The sequence below is a fragment of the Pleurodeles waltl genome, chromosome 12 (assembly GCF_031143425.1).
Source record: "Pleurodeles waltl isolate 20211129_DDA chromosome 12, aPleWal1.hap1.20221129, whole genome shotgun sequence".
In the NCBI taxonomy this organism is placed as follows: domain Eukaryota; kingdom Metazoa; phylum Chordata; class Amphibia; order Caudata; family Salamandridae; genus Pleurodeles; species Pleurodeles waltl.
The window spans coordinates 304473466-304494108 of NC_090451.1; the positions used below are offsets into that span (position 1 = coordinate 304473466).

The following is a 20643-nucleotide window of genomic DNA, read 5'->3' on the forward strand; positions in this document are numbered from 1 at the left end:
ACCTGTCCCCCAAAGAAATCCAATTATCAGTGAGTTCAGATCCTTAAAAAAGGCTCACAGTATCCATAGCAGAAGTGTGACAAAAAGATAAAGTAATCAGGGCAGGGTAATCCTTTTCAACAGAGCAACTCTTCCTGCCACTGATTAGGGCAATGATTCCCAAAAGGCCATATTGCTGCTGAGCCAACACAGCACTCGCCCTATTTTCCCTTCAAGAAGGTCTGCTCTGCTATGATAAACATGCACCCCAGGTATGTCAAACAACGGGGTTCCCATTGTAGACCTCTCAGGTCCTGACGAGCCGCTCAGTCGGGTATCATGGGAAATAGACTGGATTTTCCCTAGTTAACCCAAAAGTCCTATAGTGACCCAAAACGATCCAGTAACTGCCTCGCTCCCCGAAGTGCATCATCTGCATCCGCTAGGAATGACAAAAGATCATCAGCATATAAGGCCATGTAATGGGTGTCCTCCCCAACTCTCAAGCCTCTATAGGCAGTGGCCACTCTTGCTAGGCTTGCGAGGGGCTCAATGGCCAGGGCAAAGAGGAGAGGGGAGAGTGATGCCTCATTCCACTTGATAGTCTCCTGAGCTAGAGCTAACTGTGCGGACTCTCGCAAATGGCATGGTATGGTATGCTATAAAGTAATTGCGTCCAGGCTATAAGGTTCTCGCTAAGTACAAATTTGCATAGCACTTCGTATAAGATGGCCATTCTAAGCTGTCAAATGCTTTCTTGAAGTCTACAGCAAATACCACTGCACTGTTTTAATAGTAAGAGTTGTCATCAAGTAACGAGAATAGTTGATGTATGTGAAGAGCTGTATGCCGTCCAGGGATGAATCCCGCCTGGTCCCTATGATTCAAGCAAGGCATATATGGGGTAGGAGGCATATTGCTAGTATTTTGCTAAGGATTTTGTAATCTACCGATAACACTGACAGAGGTCGGTAGAAAGTTAGATGACCAGACTTTGCTTGTGTTAAGATCTGAATAATAATTAGAAAATTCCTGATAAATTGCAGCCTGACTATAGATCATCTGACCCAGGGATGTATAACTCCACTATAACTGACCCAGTCTTTGCCACATTCGCCAACCATGCCAAAAGAGTTTGATCGGTCACCCCCTGCATGAGCTCTCGCCAGGCAAGCTTTGTAATCATAACGATGTAGTCTTTCAAACTTGTTGCTACGCGCTCTCGGGCTTCCAGGACTGATGTGTGGAGATCCGATTCTCTGGGCCGTCTCCACTCCAGCACCCGCAACTCATGTTCTGCCTTCTCACTGTCACATATTATTGTGTGCCGGACACCCTTGGCTGCTGAAATACATCTCTCCCTTATCATTGCCTTAAAAGTGTCCCATTCTAGGAGCAGTGATGCCATGGATACCTCATTGTCACCAAAGTACTCAGGTATGTTGTCTGCAATGGCATTTCTAAAGACCCGGTCTTCTGACAGTTCTGGCCTGAGTCGCCGTGTGTACACCGGGGGCGCACCTAGTGAAGTCCTAATTACAAGGGATTATGATCAGAGATTGTTCTGCTCAAGTATTCAGTCAAGCGTGTCAGCTTTTGGACGTCTGGGGAACACAGGGAGGTGTCCAGCACAGACCCCATATAGTGGGAGGCGAGGAGCTTGGAGAGGGTCTTCAAAATCCCAGCTGATCAATGTTAGGACCATAAAAACTCCCTTGTGCTACCTCCCGCTCTTCTAGCCTTCCCGTGATCATGACATACCTCTTCAAGGGATCGTTTATAGAAATGACGCATTGAAAAGGCACTCCAGGTTTAATCCAAATAAGTACCCCCACCAGTGCGTAAGCTGAGTATGTAGTACAATAAACCTGGCCCCTCCATCTACGTTGAAGAGTTCTCTCCTCCTTAGCATCTAACTGCGTCTCTTGCAGCAGGGCTATATTAATCTCTCGTATATGAGGTGTGAGAATACCTTATGATGTTTACGCAGCAAATGCATTCCCCTAGTATTCCATGAGAGTATCTTAAGAGCTAGCGCGTCAGCCATTGGATATACATGTGGTGATGCTTGGGCGGCCATAAGGGCCCGGCCTCCACTCTAACTGGGGCCCCTCCAATAGCAATGCAGTTGACATTAGGCATGGGTGGCGGCAGTGCTTAATTTGTAAATAAAAAGGTGCTGGTGCTCAAAGCTTGGCTGCTGCAATTAGAAGTGCGAAAACATAATACTGAGGCAGCGTAATCCTGAAGTTACCTCGGGCCTCTTTAATCCATTTACAGCCTCTCCCTGTCCCTTCAGCTCACTCTGTCAGCTTCCTGCTTTTCCTCTCCCTGACGGTTTTTCGTTTTTCTCTTCCTCCGTCTTTCCAACATGTCTTTTGCTCGCAGTAAATGCCTGAGACAGAAAACTAAGCGCCGACCCACAAAAATGAGTGCCGGTGCTCAGCACCGGAAACAACAAACACAAACTAAGCACTGGGTGGTGAAAAACAGTCCCCTTCTTAACTGATTTAAATATTTCCCAACTACCACATCCCAGGGTGAACAGTGTGACCCATTCTCCCAAACAATCAAACATGCAATACTCAAACATGTATGTGCCCGCTAACGCTCGGGCTACAATCTCTAGGAGGTGGGGGGGGGGGGGCTGAAAAGACTGTCAGTTTGAGGCCTTAGGCTCTGGGCCTCCTAAGCACCCACCAGATTCCCAAAACCACACATCTTGGAAAAAACATCATAAACCGTGCGACAAGGACTATCTCATTACTGTAGTGGTATCAAATTTTTAAACAAATGAAGTACTGCCAGTTCTAGCCTCCCAGGGTGAGCATCCGCTAGTGTCAGAGCTGGGACTACATAATCTCATCTGTAGTTCCCGGGGTGACCACTGATAGGATCTCGCTGGAGGGCACCAAGGCTATTGAGCCTACATCCAAATCAGTTCCGTCCTCACTCGCCTCCCTGTGCGAGTATCCGTGGTCCAGTGGCGATCTGCTCAAGGATACAGCCGCAGCTACTGCTTCCTGCCGACCTTTCTGCACTTCCAGCTCCGTGGGAGACCCAGTCGGTACCATCAGTCCCAGTCAACATGAGCAAGGGCATTCTTTCCTCTTCTGCAGTTGGGGTGGGCCGCTCAGGAATGGGTTGTGCTGCCTCTTCACCTTGGCCCTTGGCTCATGAGGGGTAGTGAAGAATTGTACTCCTGTGGGTGTTACCACTCGGAGACGTGCAGAGAACTGCATGAAATATAATACTATCCCTGAATATCGAAGTCGTCTCTTCACGGTGGTGAAAGCAGCCCTCTGGCGCTGCACTTCCCTAGGAAAATCTGGAAATATGGAAACCTTATTGTTCTCCACTGGAAGGCTGCCGCCCGCCCAAGCCCACTGTAAAATCTCTGTCTTTGAAGTGGAGCAACCTCGCCACCACAGGAATTTGGGGGGGGGGGGGGGTGGGAGGAGGGGTGGAGGACAACCTGGGGATGCTGTCGAGCCGGTACCCTATGTGCCCGCTCCAGGGCAAAAAATGGGGAGAGACCTTCTAGGGCCACCTCCTTCTTAATCCATTCTCCCAAGTAGCGCACCATGTTTGAACCCTCAGCTGCCACTCCAGTAGCTGATATAGGTGTTGTCCGTACTGTTTTACTCCTGTGTCCCCAGGGCATCAACTAGCCATCTCTGCTCATGTCCCTCTATACACTGCTCTCCTCCTGCACTCTGGTCTTCCCAACACGCTGTGGGAGTGCCCACGTTCAGAATACTACATGCAGCTCCGGGTGCGGACACCCTTCTGTGTACCCGGTGCGGACACCCTTCTGTGTACCCTCTGCGGACATCCTCAGATGTCACTTTCACCTTGCTCACCGTGGGATTAGTCACATCTGCACTACTGTACATCAATGGCTGGTGTCTCTACCTTCCTCGCTAATAATACCGCCGCTGGGCAGCTCTCTCTGCTGTAGACGTGACGTAGTGTGGGTGCAGCACTTCCAGCAATCTCACTGGAGCCCAGTTTCTCCAGCTTCAAGCCAGTCTAATCACCAGCCATTAACCCGGGCAACTCTGCGGCCAGTGCCCTCAGAGCTCTTCGGTCAGCAATATATTTGTAGGGGTCCCCAGGGTATAGCCCAAGTCTACTGCTGCTCGCCATCCCCCTCAGCCAAGTGTGGTCCAGCTGTGCCTATTCACCCTGCTGGTTGTAATGACAGGCCTCATTGCTACAGTGCTCTCTGTCCAAAAACAGCAGTTGGGTCCCCACCTCTCACTGGTGCTCTTTCTGCCAGATGCCTCCCCCCCCCACCAGTGTCTGCAGGCAGCATTCTTGTTATTCGCCTCCGGCCACTCTCCCCTTCAGCATCTATAATCGCCGGCCGCCATCTTACACCATCACACAGCCGGTGCTTTAAGGGCTCTCAACCAACAAACCCCCACGTCCGGGGGGGGTTGGGGGGGGGGGGTTCCTCTGGGGCCCGGCTCAAGTCCCTGCTGCAGCTCAGTGCTCCTCCCCACTGGGCAGGCCCTCGCTGCCTCAACTCTCCTGCGCGCTCACCTTGTGATCTCTCCCGGCCCAGGCAAGAGCAGGCCGCTCTGCCTTTTCTCCTCTGTGCAGTCCTTGGGTGCCGCTGCTCTCCCCAGCCGCAATCCAATGTGGCCCCAGCACCAGTGGACTGCCTCCTCCATCCGGGCCTCCTCTTCTGCACTCCTGGTTCAGCCGCGCGGGGTTGATGGAGCAGTCCTAGCCGGTGCCGCCATTTTGGATCGGCCCATGCCTCTGCCCAAACCTCTGATCTTCTCCCCTTCCACGCTCTCCAGTCGCCGACCATCTAAGAGGAGGTCCTTCTCGCCGTCAAGAACACACACCCAGCAGTTCCTTGTGGACTTGGCAGCAGAATAAGGGTCGGGTGAGGCTCTGCCCACCGGAGCTCGCCGCCCTATTCCATTCGCTGCGAAGCCACCCCCCACCAAAATCCTTCAATGTACGTATATTAACTAGGAAGGGGTTGGAAAAACAATATAGAAGCGAGACATCTCAAAGGAAAGACCTACAAAGGACAGTCTGCTCCACCAGGAGATTTATTTTGATAACCTTCCAGTAGATTAGATATTCTTTTTCATTTAACTTATTTGAGTCCAGTATGTTGTTGTTAAACCAAATTCCCAAGTATTTCAGGTAATCTGATTGCCAATATATGGCAGTATGGCATAGAATGGCCGGGGAGAGGTGAGCAAGCAATAGGTTGATATCGGTTTTGTCTTTGTTCACAATATATCTTGAGCCAGATTAATAATTTCCAATAGTATCAAGTATTGTAGGTAAGGCAGGGTTGATGTTTGCTGCAAAGATTAAGATATAATTCGGATAAGTAGCTACTTTGTAAGAGCCTTACCAAGGTGAACAAAGGAGATTCTGAGGTAAACTCCTATGAGTCGTGAGAAGAACTTCAAGCTAGTATCAACAGAAGTTGGGATGGATGGCCACCTTGATGTGTGCCTTGGCCTAGATTACAGGATTTTAGGTGGTACCATTTAGTCTTACGTTTGCTGAGCAACTGTAATTCAGACCCAAAACTGAGTCTGTGAAGTGTGGCATGAAGGAAGGAAGATATTTTGCCTCAAACACATCATTTTTCATACAGTCACAATAATGAACAAGCATTTGTAATGCAATAGGTCTCACATTTGCTGGAGTTAGAACTATTGGCTATGTAAATTGTTAACTGTACTTTTCTTTTGCCACATAAATTGCTCAACCCTGCCTCATAATTCAGTCTTTTGCTGATACACAATTTTAGTGGCCCTGCATATAACTGAAGCACTTCCATGTACCTTCTTCCGTACTGACATTACTTCCAGCGTCACTTAATGCCAATTGCGCATTGTTTATGAAAATTAGTCCCCATGCTATTTTTAGAACTTGTCCCAAAGATCTGAACAAGGAATACAGCTCCCAGAATGCAGTAGCTTATTCAAGGCAAGCCCAGGACTGGAAACAGTGTGTCTGTGGTTGGCTTGGAGTAATCAGATAACCTTACCAATGACAATCTTAACATTACATCTATTTACTCTGGTTCCAACAGGAGAGAAATTGATTGAAATGATCATAGCAACGCGATGCCTAACATTTCTGGAATAAGGATACTCATTTTCACGCAGTGTCACAAGAAAATTCTGAATAATGAAAAGTCCAAACCATTTGTGCAGTTTTTTGTTCCACTAGTAAATGGTGTCAAAGACTGCTTGTTTTTATATACCCCAGCACTTAAAATTTCACAAGAGCGAGTTGATGTGCTTGTTTAAGTGGAACGGATCCCCCCCCCCAAAAAAAAAAATAATAATAAAAAAAAAAAAAACTCATATATTGCTAACCGAAAGTAGTGGATCAAATACAAAAAACAAAATAAGTAAAGAAGAGGAAATAACAGAGTTAATTGTGTTTATGGAGGCTACTGCAGTATTCGAAAAGAGCTTGCAACATGTTGCCTGATCCATCTCTCAAGCAGACAAAACTGAAACCAGGCGGAAGGAGGGAGGCCGGGCCATCACACACTGTAACAGGAGGAAGCGTGACGTAGTGTGATGGCCAACAAAAATGTTATCTTAGTGAAATCCTTTGGGCGGGAAAGGAGGGACATTTAGCACAATGCACCAATAAAAGTGAAGCATTTAAGAGAAGCACAACAAAGAACGACCGGCAAGAGTGGGCGTGGTTAAAAGCCCATTTTAAATACAACAAGCCTTACAGACAGCGCTGCGAAAGATCGACCTTAAAATGGCAACGCATTTTAAAAATGTGGTGTTCTCAACTTGTTCCATTTTATATTGTGGTATACAGAGCATTCATTATGCTTCTTAGTTTATGTATTCTACAGAACTGAAAAACTAATGTCTCAGGAGGAACTGAATAAGGTTAACGTTGCTCATCAGGAGACTGTTTATCTTATGTTCTTGAGACTGCTTTTGCCGCCACTCAGGAAAGGGGTTCAATGAGCAGTGCCAGGGGTTTTGAGACACAAGCGAGAGGAAAGGACTACTACTTCTGGAAAAGCCCAAGTGACAGCCTGGCCTTTATGTATTTTTACTATTTGTGTAAATCCTATTTTAAGATAAGAAGACATCATTGTAGACAAAGATGGATAGAAAACTGGTTTCTGAGAAAGTGTGATAATTCCTGACAAGCTAGCATCTTGACAAAGCCAAAAGGCTAAGACACAGTAAATCCCATGTGGCTATAGTACAGTGATATGTGCCAGACAACACTCCACATATATGTTCTGGACCTGATTCAGTCACATGTCAGCCACATATCTGATAGAGAAATAGGCTTGGAACAATGTAATATAGTAGATGCATATCTGAAAGACAAGTGATCCTGAAGCACTAGCATATGAGCTGCGACAGAGTCGGCCACAGGTGCAATGCACTGCACTTCTGAAATCGTTATGTCCCTAATGCCTTTTTCTTCTCTGTTGCAATTTGTTCTAAGTACTGATAAAGCTAATAGGTATACTTTTTGCACCGGGATGTAATAAGACATGCACAGTGAGACACATCTGATCACACAGAGCAAGACAGTTTCAGGCTCTTAAGTGTACACCAAAATCAACAAAACACCATGCGATGAGAGAAATTTGCACTGCTAATGCCTGTGCTACTTGTGTGCGAATGTCACTGATTCTGCCAGTGCCCTACCTGTTATGTCACCACACAGCAAATTCACAGCCTTACTACTTCCCCTTGCAATCTACGATCTACCCCTGCCCTATTTGCACTTATCTCACTGTATCCTGCAGCATCCTACTGCCCATCATTTAGCTTTTTTTGGATATAGGAAAGGAGTTCTCAAAGGTTCACTTCCAAACACTAGTACAGCATGGACAGAATGGGAGAATCAGCAAATAGATACTCTGGCCTATATGTATGAAACAGATAGCGCCTACTACTATAGTCTAAAAAACACAAAAATTGTATGTTAGTAGCTTGATTATGGGTTCTATTGTCTGATTCCAAATAGCAATTTTCAGATGAGTGCACCTCAAAGGCCATGTTTCATAATTCCACATTCCAAAATAATCAGCGCTAGGGTCGTCTCCCCATGTTCTTGTTCCACCAGACTTTCCATAGGGATCCAGGGGTAACCATCACTTAGGTCTGCAGCAAGACACATCTCCTCAGAGAAAACAAAATGTGAGTTCAGCTCAGAGTGGCTAACCAATGGCACAAACTGATGTCCTCAATGACATTGTGAGAAAGAAAATAAATCCCACTGATTATAGCACTCACCACCCAAGTGTTTTGAGCCATCACAGGAATTTGGGCCACTCTACTTGCAATGTGCTGGGTCTACGGAGGATGCTCTGGGGGAAGTTAGCAACCTGTAAGGAAAATACAGACCAGGAAAGAAATGTGATTGTGGATAGGAGTCCTAAAAAAAAAAAAATAATAGATAAGACTGAAGGAAGTGCTGAGGTAAGGGGAAGCGCTGGGGGAACGGGATGAATCATTTATAGAGGAGCGGATTTTAAAAGTGAAAAAGGCAGTGGTGAAAGACATGGCTGGGGAGCGAAAGCAGTCTTACCTTGTGAAAACACATCTGAATAATGTATGCAAGAGATGGAGAAATATGGCGGAAGGGAACCTTAATGACAAATACAATTACTTACAGTATCACTATCTACACTGAAAAATACTTTAACAATTTCAAATTGCTGAGAAAACCACAGATGAGTAAACTCGCTGTTAAAATAGTGGTCTGCAAACCACGGAAAGATCAAGTCAGTCTTGCACCAGATGTCTAGTCTGGATCAGCTTTAGGACCTCTTGGACACTCGAGCCCAAAACAAGCCGAGCTTCTGTCTGCCACCCACACTCAAACTTCATATGCCAAGAATTAAACACAAATGCAGTAAAGTAACCTATGATATAAAAAGGATGAGAGCTTGGGTATCCCATTTAACTGCACAATGTGTAATCGGAAGACCTGGGATCAATTCAGTCATCCCAACTGCACCACAATGCGTGATCACTGACAAAATATTTTATTTCATCAAGCCTCCTTTTCTTCATTATCACATATGACAGCACCTTTAAATACACGAGTTCAGATTTACACTGTACAAAAACCTCTTGTGTACAATTTGATAGACTATAAAGTTTCTTCAAGTATAATGAGTGTACTCCACGTGCTGGATACACATGACAACTTGACTTGCCTCTCAATGCAGCATTGTCGTCAACGGTAGAGGGGGGGCAGTAATGTTTCTAAGTTCATGTTTAAAAACCACCACTTATAATAAATGCCACTCAATCCAGTGATACAATTGTATTTATTAAAGTGAAACACTTAAGCATGACAAAGAAATGTATTTGTTTACATTTTTAGGAGAAAATATTTTTACATGGAATTTGTTGTATGATTAACACGTTCAATAGTTTCATGGCTCAGCTCATGTGTGGGCTCTTAAAGTCAAGCTAACCCCTTGGCTCGGGTCCAGGAGGGCTCTCCTTATTGAGATTATCTTTCCCACCACTATGGTAAAGGGTTCGACATTTTGGAAGGATTTTCAAGTAATCTCTAAACCTTCTTGTATCTTGGGCTCTCTTTCTTGAGGAATAAGACTAATGCACATTTGACTTGTATATTATTTTGTTAAGATTGGAAAATATTGGAAAATATTGAGCGAAAATGCAAAAAAAAATGTAAATTAGGAGCATTTCAGACCAGCAACAATACAACGTCCGCTAAATATGAATGGAATCTAGCACCGAATAAAAAAAAGAGGCATTATGTTATTCACTTTGTCCGCAGCAAAAAACATTATTAGGAACACCAGATACCAACCACCTACCAGGAGAGAACCACCAATATGATTAACAATACATCATACTACAACTGTACCGAAAAAAGACTAACTATGGGTAGTAAAAATGTAATGAAAAGGCTTCCACCCATTGGAAAAGAAACTCACATAATTGGGGAAAGCTAACAAACAAATCACAGAACCATAGGAAAGCTACAAACTAACATATCTAATCACCAAGCAGTAGCAAACACCACAAAAGAAAAGAGCATTAGCTAGAAGACTCACATTGTGTGCCACCAAGTTCTGAAGCCAACATACTTCGTGAGGAAATGGAAAGGCATTTCAAAAGGCTGACAATCATTCTTTTCAATTAGAACTAAGAAAACTCTTCAAGTAAAAAGGAGCCAGAAACTGATCATGTGTGAAATGAGGCAGCAAACAGAGACAAAAATAAAACCCAGCATACTTTTTTTTTGTTTTTACTTTCTTCGCACTACAGAATAGTATCCATTATACTGAGATGAGTGAATAAAAGGATTTTTCAGTGCTGAACTCCTAGTTTGTAGATTTTTGCTAAATTTGGACTAAAGAGGTTGGAGTGTGATTTATAATGGACATAGTTCCTAAACATGGATCATTGGACAGTAAAAACCTGCCCAAACAAAGCCTTAAGGTTATACTTGGACACCTAAAATAAAAGGTGGCATTATGAACTCGATCTGTTGGGAATCTGTAAATTGCAGTTTCTGTGAATCGCATGGGATTGCGGAGCACCATGCATGCATTCTTGAATGCAAAATGCATTTTAACTGGATGCCATGGAATTTGCTGAAGAGCATCAGAACGATTATCAAATTTCTTCAGCCTAGTAAGATACTGCTCAATTGCAAATAGATTTAAAACATGCATACAGGTGAGAGAGCGTAGCTTATATAATCAATATTAACATGAAATGTTTATGAACTAATGTATAATAATGCTGCATAGAAACTGTATCAATGTATTTTTCTAAAACGTGCTCTTGAAATGTGCCCACGGGGCGTGGCCGTCAATGTATACGGGGACTAATGAAAATGACTGATGTTGATGAATTATTATATTAAAAGATGATCTTACACTAATTATTAATGGTTATGTTGCTAAAGTTTTGCTAATAAATCATTAGGCCTTAGTTAGCATGAGTCGAGGCCTAGCTGCCTGACCCTCATATTAAATGTGTTTTTCTAACGTGCAGTGTGCTGACTTGCTGAAGGACATGAACTCTTGTTTTTTCTCTAAACTAGAAGCTGAATGTAACTGTAGTAGATCCGTTCTCATGAAATTCGTCTTGCATATAGAAACATTTTAGTTGAATGCAACACTGTAGACCAGTCGTAGGTACAAGGTCGCCTGAACCTGTACCTGACGAAGATGTGCAAAGGACGACAAGACTATGAAATCATACCGGACATTTCACCCGCTAAAGACGTCAATCATAAGGACCAATAAAATACGTGAGAACTGTTATGGGGTGACATTCGATGAGCTAATATGAAGTTAATTGGTTAAAGATAGTGGGGTGCAACCCCTTGTCCAATCAAATTTTAGAGGAATGTACAACGAAAAGGGGATAAAACCCCTTGACACCAGGAAGTAAATTAGACTAGAGAAATAGATAGAGCGAGGGGAGATGCTGATGAGTTTTGCTATGATCCAGAGACTTTGTCACTTTGCTTAGTAACTTGCTAATTTTACTTAGAACCATCCTTGCCCTTAGATTGCCCGTATACCCTTTACTTCCTTATGAGGGAAGAGCCCCCTTTTACCCGATTGCTGAACTCTTGATGGCGAACCAACTGACGTCCTGAGGACGAAGACCGAACGTGAATGCTGACCCCGAACGGAGGGTAACTTTATGACAATGAAATTGTGATTGTCTGTTTGCTTTTCCTTTCTAGGTACCAACTGCTCCTTTTGACAGAGACTATAGTTAGATGTTTTCCAAATTGATGTTACTAAATTGTTTTGCATGAAGCCCAACATGCCAATGCGAAATAGATGTTAGTTGAGAGGGGTTCACTAAACTGACCCAAATAGACAAATGACCGAATCTATGCTTTGTTGAATAACGTGATGATGATACTTTGCTAGAATAATCTATGCTAACGTCGTGTTATATTCTAATGTTCGTGATTCTTGCTTTGATGAAATCTTATCAGAGTTGCCATATTGTGACTATGCTAATGTGTTTCTTGGTTACAAGACTAAAACTTACTAGTAGAATTGTAACCAATAAGGAATAAATATCACAAAATTCATATTATTCTGGTGTGGTTATTCATGACTGAAAGGTCATGGTGGTTCGGAGTTTCATCAAATGTCATTGACTAAGGTAAAGTGCATTGTTATAAATATTGATGAAGTTATTGACATATTGATTGACATGTTGATTAGCTATCTCGTCCTAAGGTGTCTTCAATCAGGGTCAAAAGATTCATTGGCCTAAAACGAGTCCCAAAGTGAGTAAATTAATCATAAAGTGACGCATTAACAGGTATTGTGTGCACCTAGAGAAACCAAGTTGTCGAAATCAAGAACATCATGGTTAAAGGCATTAAAAGTAGAATATCACTATGCAGAAGATGTACTACCGATATTACTAAAAAAAAAAGATCAAGATTAACATCTAAGATTCACAGTAAATTCAACATAAAGGGTATTAAAAAAAACATGAACAGTTACATAGATGAGGCTCATAAAAAGTTTAACTTGGTGCCATGAAATAATGTCTTGTCAAACACCTCACTAGCATAATATATGGTGGAGGCCTCATTTTCATGCTTTGACAAAGGTATCTCTGCAAGGATGTGAACAGAAGTTGGTCAAGGACAAAGACAGATGCACGACCATAGCTTTGATTTCTTTGCCATTAAGGGAAGCATCATTCCCTGAAGTTATGGGCCTTGTGTAGATCATTAACCACATAAAAGACTAGCTTTGCCCCTCAGTATACACGCACCATGCCCCCCATGGATAACTAGATGTATTCTCATGCATATAAATGTCCTCCCATTCCAAACTGATTTTCTAAACACACCGTAGTAAGCTGAGTGCCCATTCCTACAGTTCACCGGTCAAAAAGAAAACACATGGTTCCCACTTACATCAGTTTTCACAGTGACCCACAGGCTTGTCTTCTCCGTAGCATCCACATAATAGAAAATACATTGTATCTGTGCATCAAATTCAGGCTTTATAAATCACACTTCTGGAGGCCTGCTTCGCAACACAACTTGGTGCCCACTACCATCATACCACACAACCTCACTACCACTACACCACCCAACCAAACCACCACCCAAACCCAGCTACTTGTTTTCCTCAGCCTGGCCTCAGCTTCAGGCATGTCCTGGCAGCAACAGAGGACTACTTTGGTTATCCCTACTCTGGTCTTGTCTTTTGGGCTGAATGGGACTGCAACAGTCACTGGTTCCATCTTTACACATGGAATGAGACACTGAACACCAAGAACAATTGTCAAGTATAATTTGGAGGACATGCAGTAAAGGCTCCACACCAAAGAGCACTTGTGTGGAAAGTGTTCTCCTCATTATGTGGGGACTTTTTGTCTTGCTCCTTCCTGGTATCAGCTGTGGGATCTAATTAACTCCAAAAGGTCAGCCTTGATCCCCGGCTTGCTTCTTCTTGCTCCCTTACATAAATAATCTTGTCTCTTCAGACCATTGCATCAAGATGGCCATTAAAAAGGAGGAGGGTGCACTAGATTCATTTATGCTGAGGGATGTGGAGAGAGCACATTGTTGTTTTGAGACAAAATGAGTGCTTTGTTTGGGTGAATTTATGTCCAGGTACACAAATCAATCAATCAATCAGGGATTTGTAAAGCGCACTACTCATCCATGAGGGTCTCAAAGGAACCATCTTTTAGGTTGGGTATACCAGGTAGCACAGCATATAAAAGGGGAGGGATGTAACGCACTGTTAAGTGTTTGGTCTCTAAAGAGAACAATTACATAAAATTAGAGTAATGCTTGAAAGGTAGCATTGGTCTGTGCATTTAGATTTTTTTAGGATGATGATGGGCACTGTACGTTTTTATTTTGTTTTAGACTGGGAAGTAATCATAGGTCATTTTAAATCATTGTTGATCACATGCTAAGGATGATGAAAGGGGTACATTTATGAGTATATTTCATGGAGTACGGTAAGCAGGTTTAACATATGGATCAATGTGTTAGCTTTGCATCTTCTCACCAAACAGTGCCAGAGTTGGGGAATCATTTCTCGTAACTAGAGATATCACAGCTCTTCCGCACTTGGTCCTGGAAGGGCAGCAAGGCTGTTTCCTGCACATGGGAACAGACCAGATCTCTTAATGTCAAGTTCTTTGAATGGAAACAAATCCCTGTGAGGTGTTGGGGCTAAGGGAAGGTATATGAGCAGTGCTTGAGAAGGATCAGAGAAATAATGATCGTGGAGGAAGAGTGTTTTTGATGGTGAACTGGGTTGCGGCGACAATCTGTGCCAAAGGCCATGAGGTGAGACAGTGTGTGGTGGGGTGCTACCATACTGCTTAGGTAAAGATGACATTTATATGACACGTGCCTCCTTGGAGCATACCCAGGTTTTACAGGAGCAGAACTCTACACAGTGAGCACTTATCAGTCAACTGCTTCTAAATATAATGACTTAAGGTGGCTGACACGGGTGCTTTGTGCTCTGAATTTCCTGTCATCTATGCCATATATGCATTACCCTTAATAAGGCCTTCCAAAAAGTGCTAGTCTTTAGGATACACCAAAACATGGGCTCGGTTATCTTTTGTTCAATAACATTAAAAACATTCACAAAAATATGCTTTCAGGGTTGTCTAGATAGGCTTCATGTATTCAAGCAAGTGAGAAAAAATAGGAATGAAAGAAAGAAAACAAACTTCAAGGGGTATGCCTGAAGCACGTACATACAAGTAGTTTTAGTATTGAGAAAAAAACGACTAAATCAAGCAGTTATATAAAACGCGTCTCAACGATGTTTTCTAGGTAATCTCTTGAGGAATGTATTTTCTTTTTATCCAACGCGGATGTAAAGGGATGGTGTGGAACACATCATTTGTAAAAAGCTGATTATACATTCCTGATTTAGCGAGTAAATGTGCTATACCCTAAGGCGGTGTGATCCTTAATTCGGACTAAATTTACATTATGTAGAGCTTGCAAATATGCACAATGCTGTTTTGCATGTTCCCAATGTAGCCATTTTCTCTGAACTTTTTCAGAGATGGAAGATATTTTTTCTCTTTATAAGCACCAATATCGAGTACAGCAATACACCATGGACTCGACGTCTGTTTAGAGTTCTTCAGACCACCTAGATGAACAGATAAAGAAATGGAAAGAGCCTGCCCGCATCCCAATACCAGGACAAGTTCTAATTTAATTATGTACTTGTTATTGCTTTTATCCAACTTTCACCCAACAATGTAAGCTGTTATGGAAATAAGACTCAATAATGGTGTAATCAAATCATCTATTGCCATTCGACAAAACTGGTCCTATTTCTAGGTCTAGGCTTTACAACGCAGCTTTCTAAAAGACCAATTGTTACCAATTCCTTAAAATATACATCAGGTGGTCTTGGTTCTTCCCAGGGGAGTATTTCTCTCTTACTTCATGCTTTTGGACATTTGGTGTATAATTCCACCTCCTCTGAAGTATTTGCATTGCAGTGCACGAGACTCTCTCAAAAGTGCATTCAATCACAACACATACATTCTTTATGACATAGAGCCTCTGTATATACAGATATAAATCGGTTATTTTTCTGTGCTCATGGCTTCTTTTTAAAATGTTTTAATTGGGACTAATAAATCAGACCTGTTAGCTTTCCCAACATTTGCTCAGATTACGTTGACAGCAGTGGCGGCCGGCAGCTTTAGGAGGGATGGGGGATGGCGGGAAGCACACACACTCATTCTTTCACACACACGCATCCATTAACAACACTCATAACATTCGAACATGCACGCAGGCACCAAACATTCATTTTAAAAGATCACACACATATATATATATATATATAGATATATACACACACACACACACACACACACACACACACACACACACACACATACATACATATACATACACACACTTATCTTCAGCCTTGGAGGTCCCAAAAGGGTTGGGACTGCTGCCTTCCCTCATTGGCTGAAGGAAGGCAGCAGTCCCAGCTGCGTCCCAGAGTGGGATGGGGTCAGTGAGACTGCTGACCCCACCCCACTCTGTGACGAAGTGTCACTGATTGACACTCGCGCCCTGGGCACTTCAGGGCTTAAACCTAAAGCGCCTAGGTCCAAGTCAATGGGTGCCACTTTCCTAGTCACGCAGGGGAGGGCCTCGAGGCACCTTTGCTGAGCCGTGGAGGTCACACCCATAGGAGCTGTGACCTCCTCAGCCCAGCAAAGTTCAGCTCAGGCAGCCAGGAGTCTAAACCAATCGCGCATGTCTGCTCGACCTGAACACGAAGAGTGTCTGTCAGGCTGACCTTTGTTCACTATAAGGCTGCTTTAGCTTGTAGAGACACACCACATGCTGTCCTTGAAGGCATACCTCAAACTGATCGGGTGACACACTGCCAGCAGCCATTACATTTTTTCAGGAATGTTTACATTTGCAACAGCTAAGACTTGTCTTATCTGAGACCATTAAAAAATCTGGTTATTGATAGTGGTTTAAGTTGTTGGAGTATTTGTTCATTTTATATTTGTGTGCATTATTGACAATGCGCAGAACGTGGATTGTCTTTCAAATTTATATGTCCACACTGACATGATGCTATTGCTCTTGAAACGAATATTCTATGGTAAATAGAAGTGGGTTTTCTTGGCTCTAGCAAACTAGGCCTCATTTTAGACCTAGACACGATTTTATTCAAAACTGATATCTTCTACTGTGTGTACACTGTTCATTATTTCTGCAGCACACAGTGAAGCAGAGCCATGTCTGTGTATTTCTAATGGTGGCGTTCTTGCTGTTCCCGACTAAAATTTTCAAGCACGGTCACAATAATGTTTTCATTCCCAAGGACCTTTGGCTAACTCACTGTACCCTATTTATTCATTATAGTCTGCTGTTGTTCATGTATCTGGTTTGCCCTGAAATCTCCGGATGACATTAGCATACAGTGAGTAGAATCAATATTCATGTAGTGCGATACTGCGTAAGTGCTAAGGCAATATGACATTTTGTGAAACTGTGCCCTGTTTTGCTTGGTAATATACTTTTACTTGTGATAAATTAGCACTTTTAACATTAGTTTATTTGAGGATTTCCTCTTAAAAATCCTCATTTCTGGGATGAGCCTGGAGACTTTCCAATGTTACTAGGGATGCTGCCTTTTCCTCTACTGATTTCAATGCTCAACTGCAACTTATTTTGATTTGCACATTATTCTGTAATGCCCTATTCCGAAAACCTTCATGGCACTTATTTCAATTCTTTGCATGTATTATTTCAGTGTGGATTATTTTGAATGTTTTGAATAAATTGTTAAAATGTTATTCCTGATCTATAACTCAGTCACTGAATGGGCCCTTAATTAATGACTATTTTGATATGGTGCGGGGTGCTTTCTCAGGGACACATTGCCTCATGAAACTGAGGTTCAACACTCTTGCCAATTCATCAACTAGTGGGTCTTTGACAAAATTTTGGGGTGTATAAATAAATGTAGGTGTTCCCTCCGCATACACAAATTTGTCCCACTACTATTTGAGAATTTTGTGGTGGAGCACTCTAACCCTTTTGGTACATACATTCACTGTGGCTGCAACCTGTAGGCAGACTGAGCATTTGAACAATTGGGCACTATACATTAAAACGAATGAGCCATCTAAATAACCCCTTTGCTGCCAGGCGTTTTTCCCCCTCCTGTGCCAAGCCTTTTTTTGGCTATTTGGGGCAGTTCGCGCTTAGGCCCTCATTACTTTTTGTTCACATAAGCTACCCACGCCAAATTTACGTCCTTTTTTTCCCCCAACATCCTAGGGATTCTAGAGGTACCCAGACTTTGTGGGTTCCCCTGAAGGAGACCAAGAAATTACCTTACATACAGTGAAAGTTTTTTTTTTTTTAATGGGAAAAAAGGGCTGCAGAAGGCGGCTCTTGTTTTTTCCCCTGAAAATGGCATCAACAAAGGGTTTGCGGTGGCAAGATCACCATCTTCCCAGCTTTCGGGAACAGGCAGACTTGAATTGGAAAACCCAATTTTTCAATACAATTTTGACATTTTACTGGGACATAACCCATTTTTACTATTTTTTGTGCTTTCAGTCTCCTTCCAGTTAGTGACCAAAATGGGTGAGAAACAAATGCTGGATCCCAGAAAGCTAAACATTTCTGAAAAGTAGACAAACTTCTGAATTCAGCAAGGGGTCATTTGTGTACATCCTACAAGTGTTTACTACAGAAAGTAACAGCTGAAATAAAATAATATTGAAATTGAGGAGAAAAAAACAGCCATTTTTCTCCACGTTTTACTCTAACTTTTTCCTGCGATGTCAGATTTTTTAAAGCAATAAACTTTACGTCAGCTGGACTCTTCAGGTTGCGGGTATATATAGGGCTTGTAGGTTCATCAAGAACTCTAGGTACCCAGAGCCAATAAATGAGCTGCACCTTGCAATGGGTTTTTATTCTATATCGGGTATACAGCAATTCATTTGCTGAAATATAGTCAAAAATAGGTATCAAGAAAACCTTTGTATTTCCAAAATGGCCACAAGATAAGGTGTTGGGAAGCAGTGGTTATTTGCACATCTCTGAATTCCAGGGTGCCCATACTAGCAAGTGAATTACAGGGCATTTCTCAAATAGATGTCTTTTTTACACACTGCCTTACATTTGGAAGGAACAAATGTAGAGAAAGACAAGGGGCAATAACACTTGTTTTGCTATTCTGAGTTCCCCCAAGTCTTCCGATAAAAATGGTACCTCACTGGTGTGGGTAGGCCTAGCGCCCACGAAAGGAAATGGCTCAAAACACAACGTGGACACATCACATTTTTTCACAGAAAACAGAGGTGTTTTTTGCAAAGTGCCTAGCTGTGGATTTTGGCCTCTAGCTCAGCCGCCACCTAGGGAAACCTACCAAACCTGTGCATTTTTTAAAACTTAACACCTAGGGGAATCCAAGATTGGGTGACTTGTTGGGCTCTGACCAGGTTCTGTTACCCAGAATCCTTTGCAAACCTAAAAATGTGACAACAACAAAAAACAAACTTTTTCCTCTCATTTCGGTGACAGAAAGTGCGGGAATCTAAGAGGAGCCACAAATTTCCTTCCACCCAGCGTTCTCCCAAGTCTTCAATAAAAATGGTACCTCACTGGTGTGGGTAGGCCTAGCGCCCACAAAAGGAAATGGCCCAAAACACAACGTGGACACATCACATTTTTTCACAGAAAACAGAGGTGTTTTTTGCAAAGTGCCTACCTGAGGATTTTGGCCTCTAGCTCAGCCGGCCCCAGGGGGACAGAAATGGCCTAAAATAAATCCCCCCCCCCCCCCCCAACTCACCCGGGGAATGACCATTCTCTACGTGACATTGGCAGGGAAAAAAAAAAAAAAAAAAAAAGATCCCTGGTGCCTAGTTGTTTCTGCCCCCCTGGGGGCAGATCGGCCTAATAACAATAGGCCTATCTGCCCCTGGGGGGGCAGAAATGGCCTAAAATAAATTTGCCCCCTGCCCCCCAACCCTTCCCGGGGAGCGACCCTTGCCTACGGGGTCGCTCCCCCTGCATGACATTGGCTCAAAACAAAAAATCCCCGGTGCCTAGTTGTTTCTGCCCCCCATGGGGGCAGATTGACTTAAAATCGTCCGATCTGTCCCCAAGGGGGGCAGAAATGGTCTAAATACATATTTGCCCCCCAGGGGAGTGACCCTTGCCTAATGGGTCGCTCCCCATCTCTAAAAAACAAACAAACAAAAAAAAACACACACAAAAAATAAGCCCTGGCGCCTAGAGGTTTCTGCCCCCCCCTGGGGGCAGATCGGCCTAATAACAATAGGCCGATCTACCCCAGGGGGGCAGAAATGGCCTAAAATAATTCCCACCCCCCCTGAGGAGCGACCCTTGCCTACGGGGTCGCTCCCCTTGCGTGACGTATGCGCAAAAAAAACAAAAAAGATCCCTGGTGCCTAGTGGTTTCTGCCCCCCTTGGGGCAGATTGACCTAAAATCAGCCGATCTGCCCCCAAAGGGGGCAGAAATGGCCTAAATACAATTTGCCCCTCCAGGGGAGCGACCCTTGCGTGAAATTCACGAGAAAAAGAAAAAAAACAAAAAAACTCCATGGTGTCTAGTGGTTTCTGTCCCCCTTGTGGCCAGATTGGCCTCATAAAAATAGGCCAATCTGCCCTCAAGGGGGGACAGAAATGGCCTAAATATAATTTGCCCCCTAGGTGAGCGACCCTTGCCTAATGGGTCGCTCACCACCTCAAAAAAACAAAAAACATAAAAAATGATCCCTGGTGCCTAGAGGGGGGCAAAAAAGGCCTTTAAAAAAAATGCCCCCCCTGGGAGCGACCCTTGCCCAAGGGGTCGCTCCCTTATGCCAATTTCCTTTAAAAAAATTAAATCCCTGGTGTCTAGTGGGCGTTTTAGCAGCCGGCTGCTAAAACGCTGAGAGAGACTTCAAAGGGAAGGAAATTCATTTCCTTCCCTTTGAATCCCTCTCTGGCCTCCTCCACGTGATCGGAAGAGAAATGCTTTGAATTTCTCTTCCGATCGTAGGAGCCCGTGCTGACATTCCAACCCTGCCTTGGGGGATGGGGGGGGAACCCCACAGAGGGAGCGCTAGTGCTCC

The 20643-nt window shown here is 43.5% G+C and overlaps 1 protein-coding gene across 7 annotated transcripts in view; it reads right to left on the reverse strand.

Moving 5' to 3' along the window:
* Positions 1–20643, reverse strand: part of FTO (FTO alpha-ketoglutarate dependent dioxygenase) — a 1516554-nt gene that overhangs the window by 1402932 nt on the left and 92979 nt on the right. The window contains exon 2 of one of the 7 annotated variants that reach the window (XM_069216309.1): positions 8259–8350. The exons of the other annotated variants lie outside the window; for them this stretch is intronic. Coding sequence (XP_069072410.1) covers positions 8259–8279 — 21 coding nt within the window. The 5' untranslated portion in view covers positions 8280–8350. The remainder of the gene's footprint in view (positions 1–8258; positions 8351–20643) is intronic. 7 annotated transcript variants of the gene reach the window in all.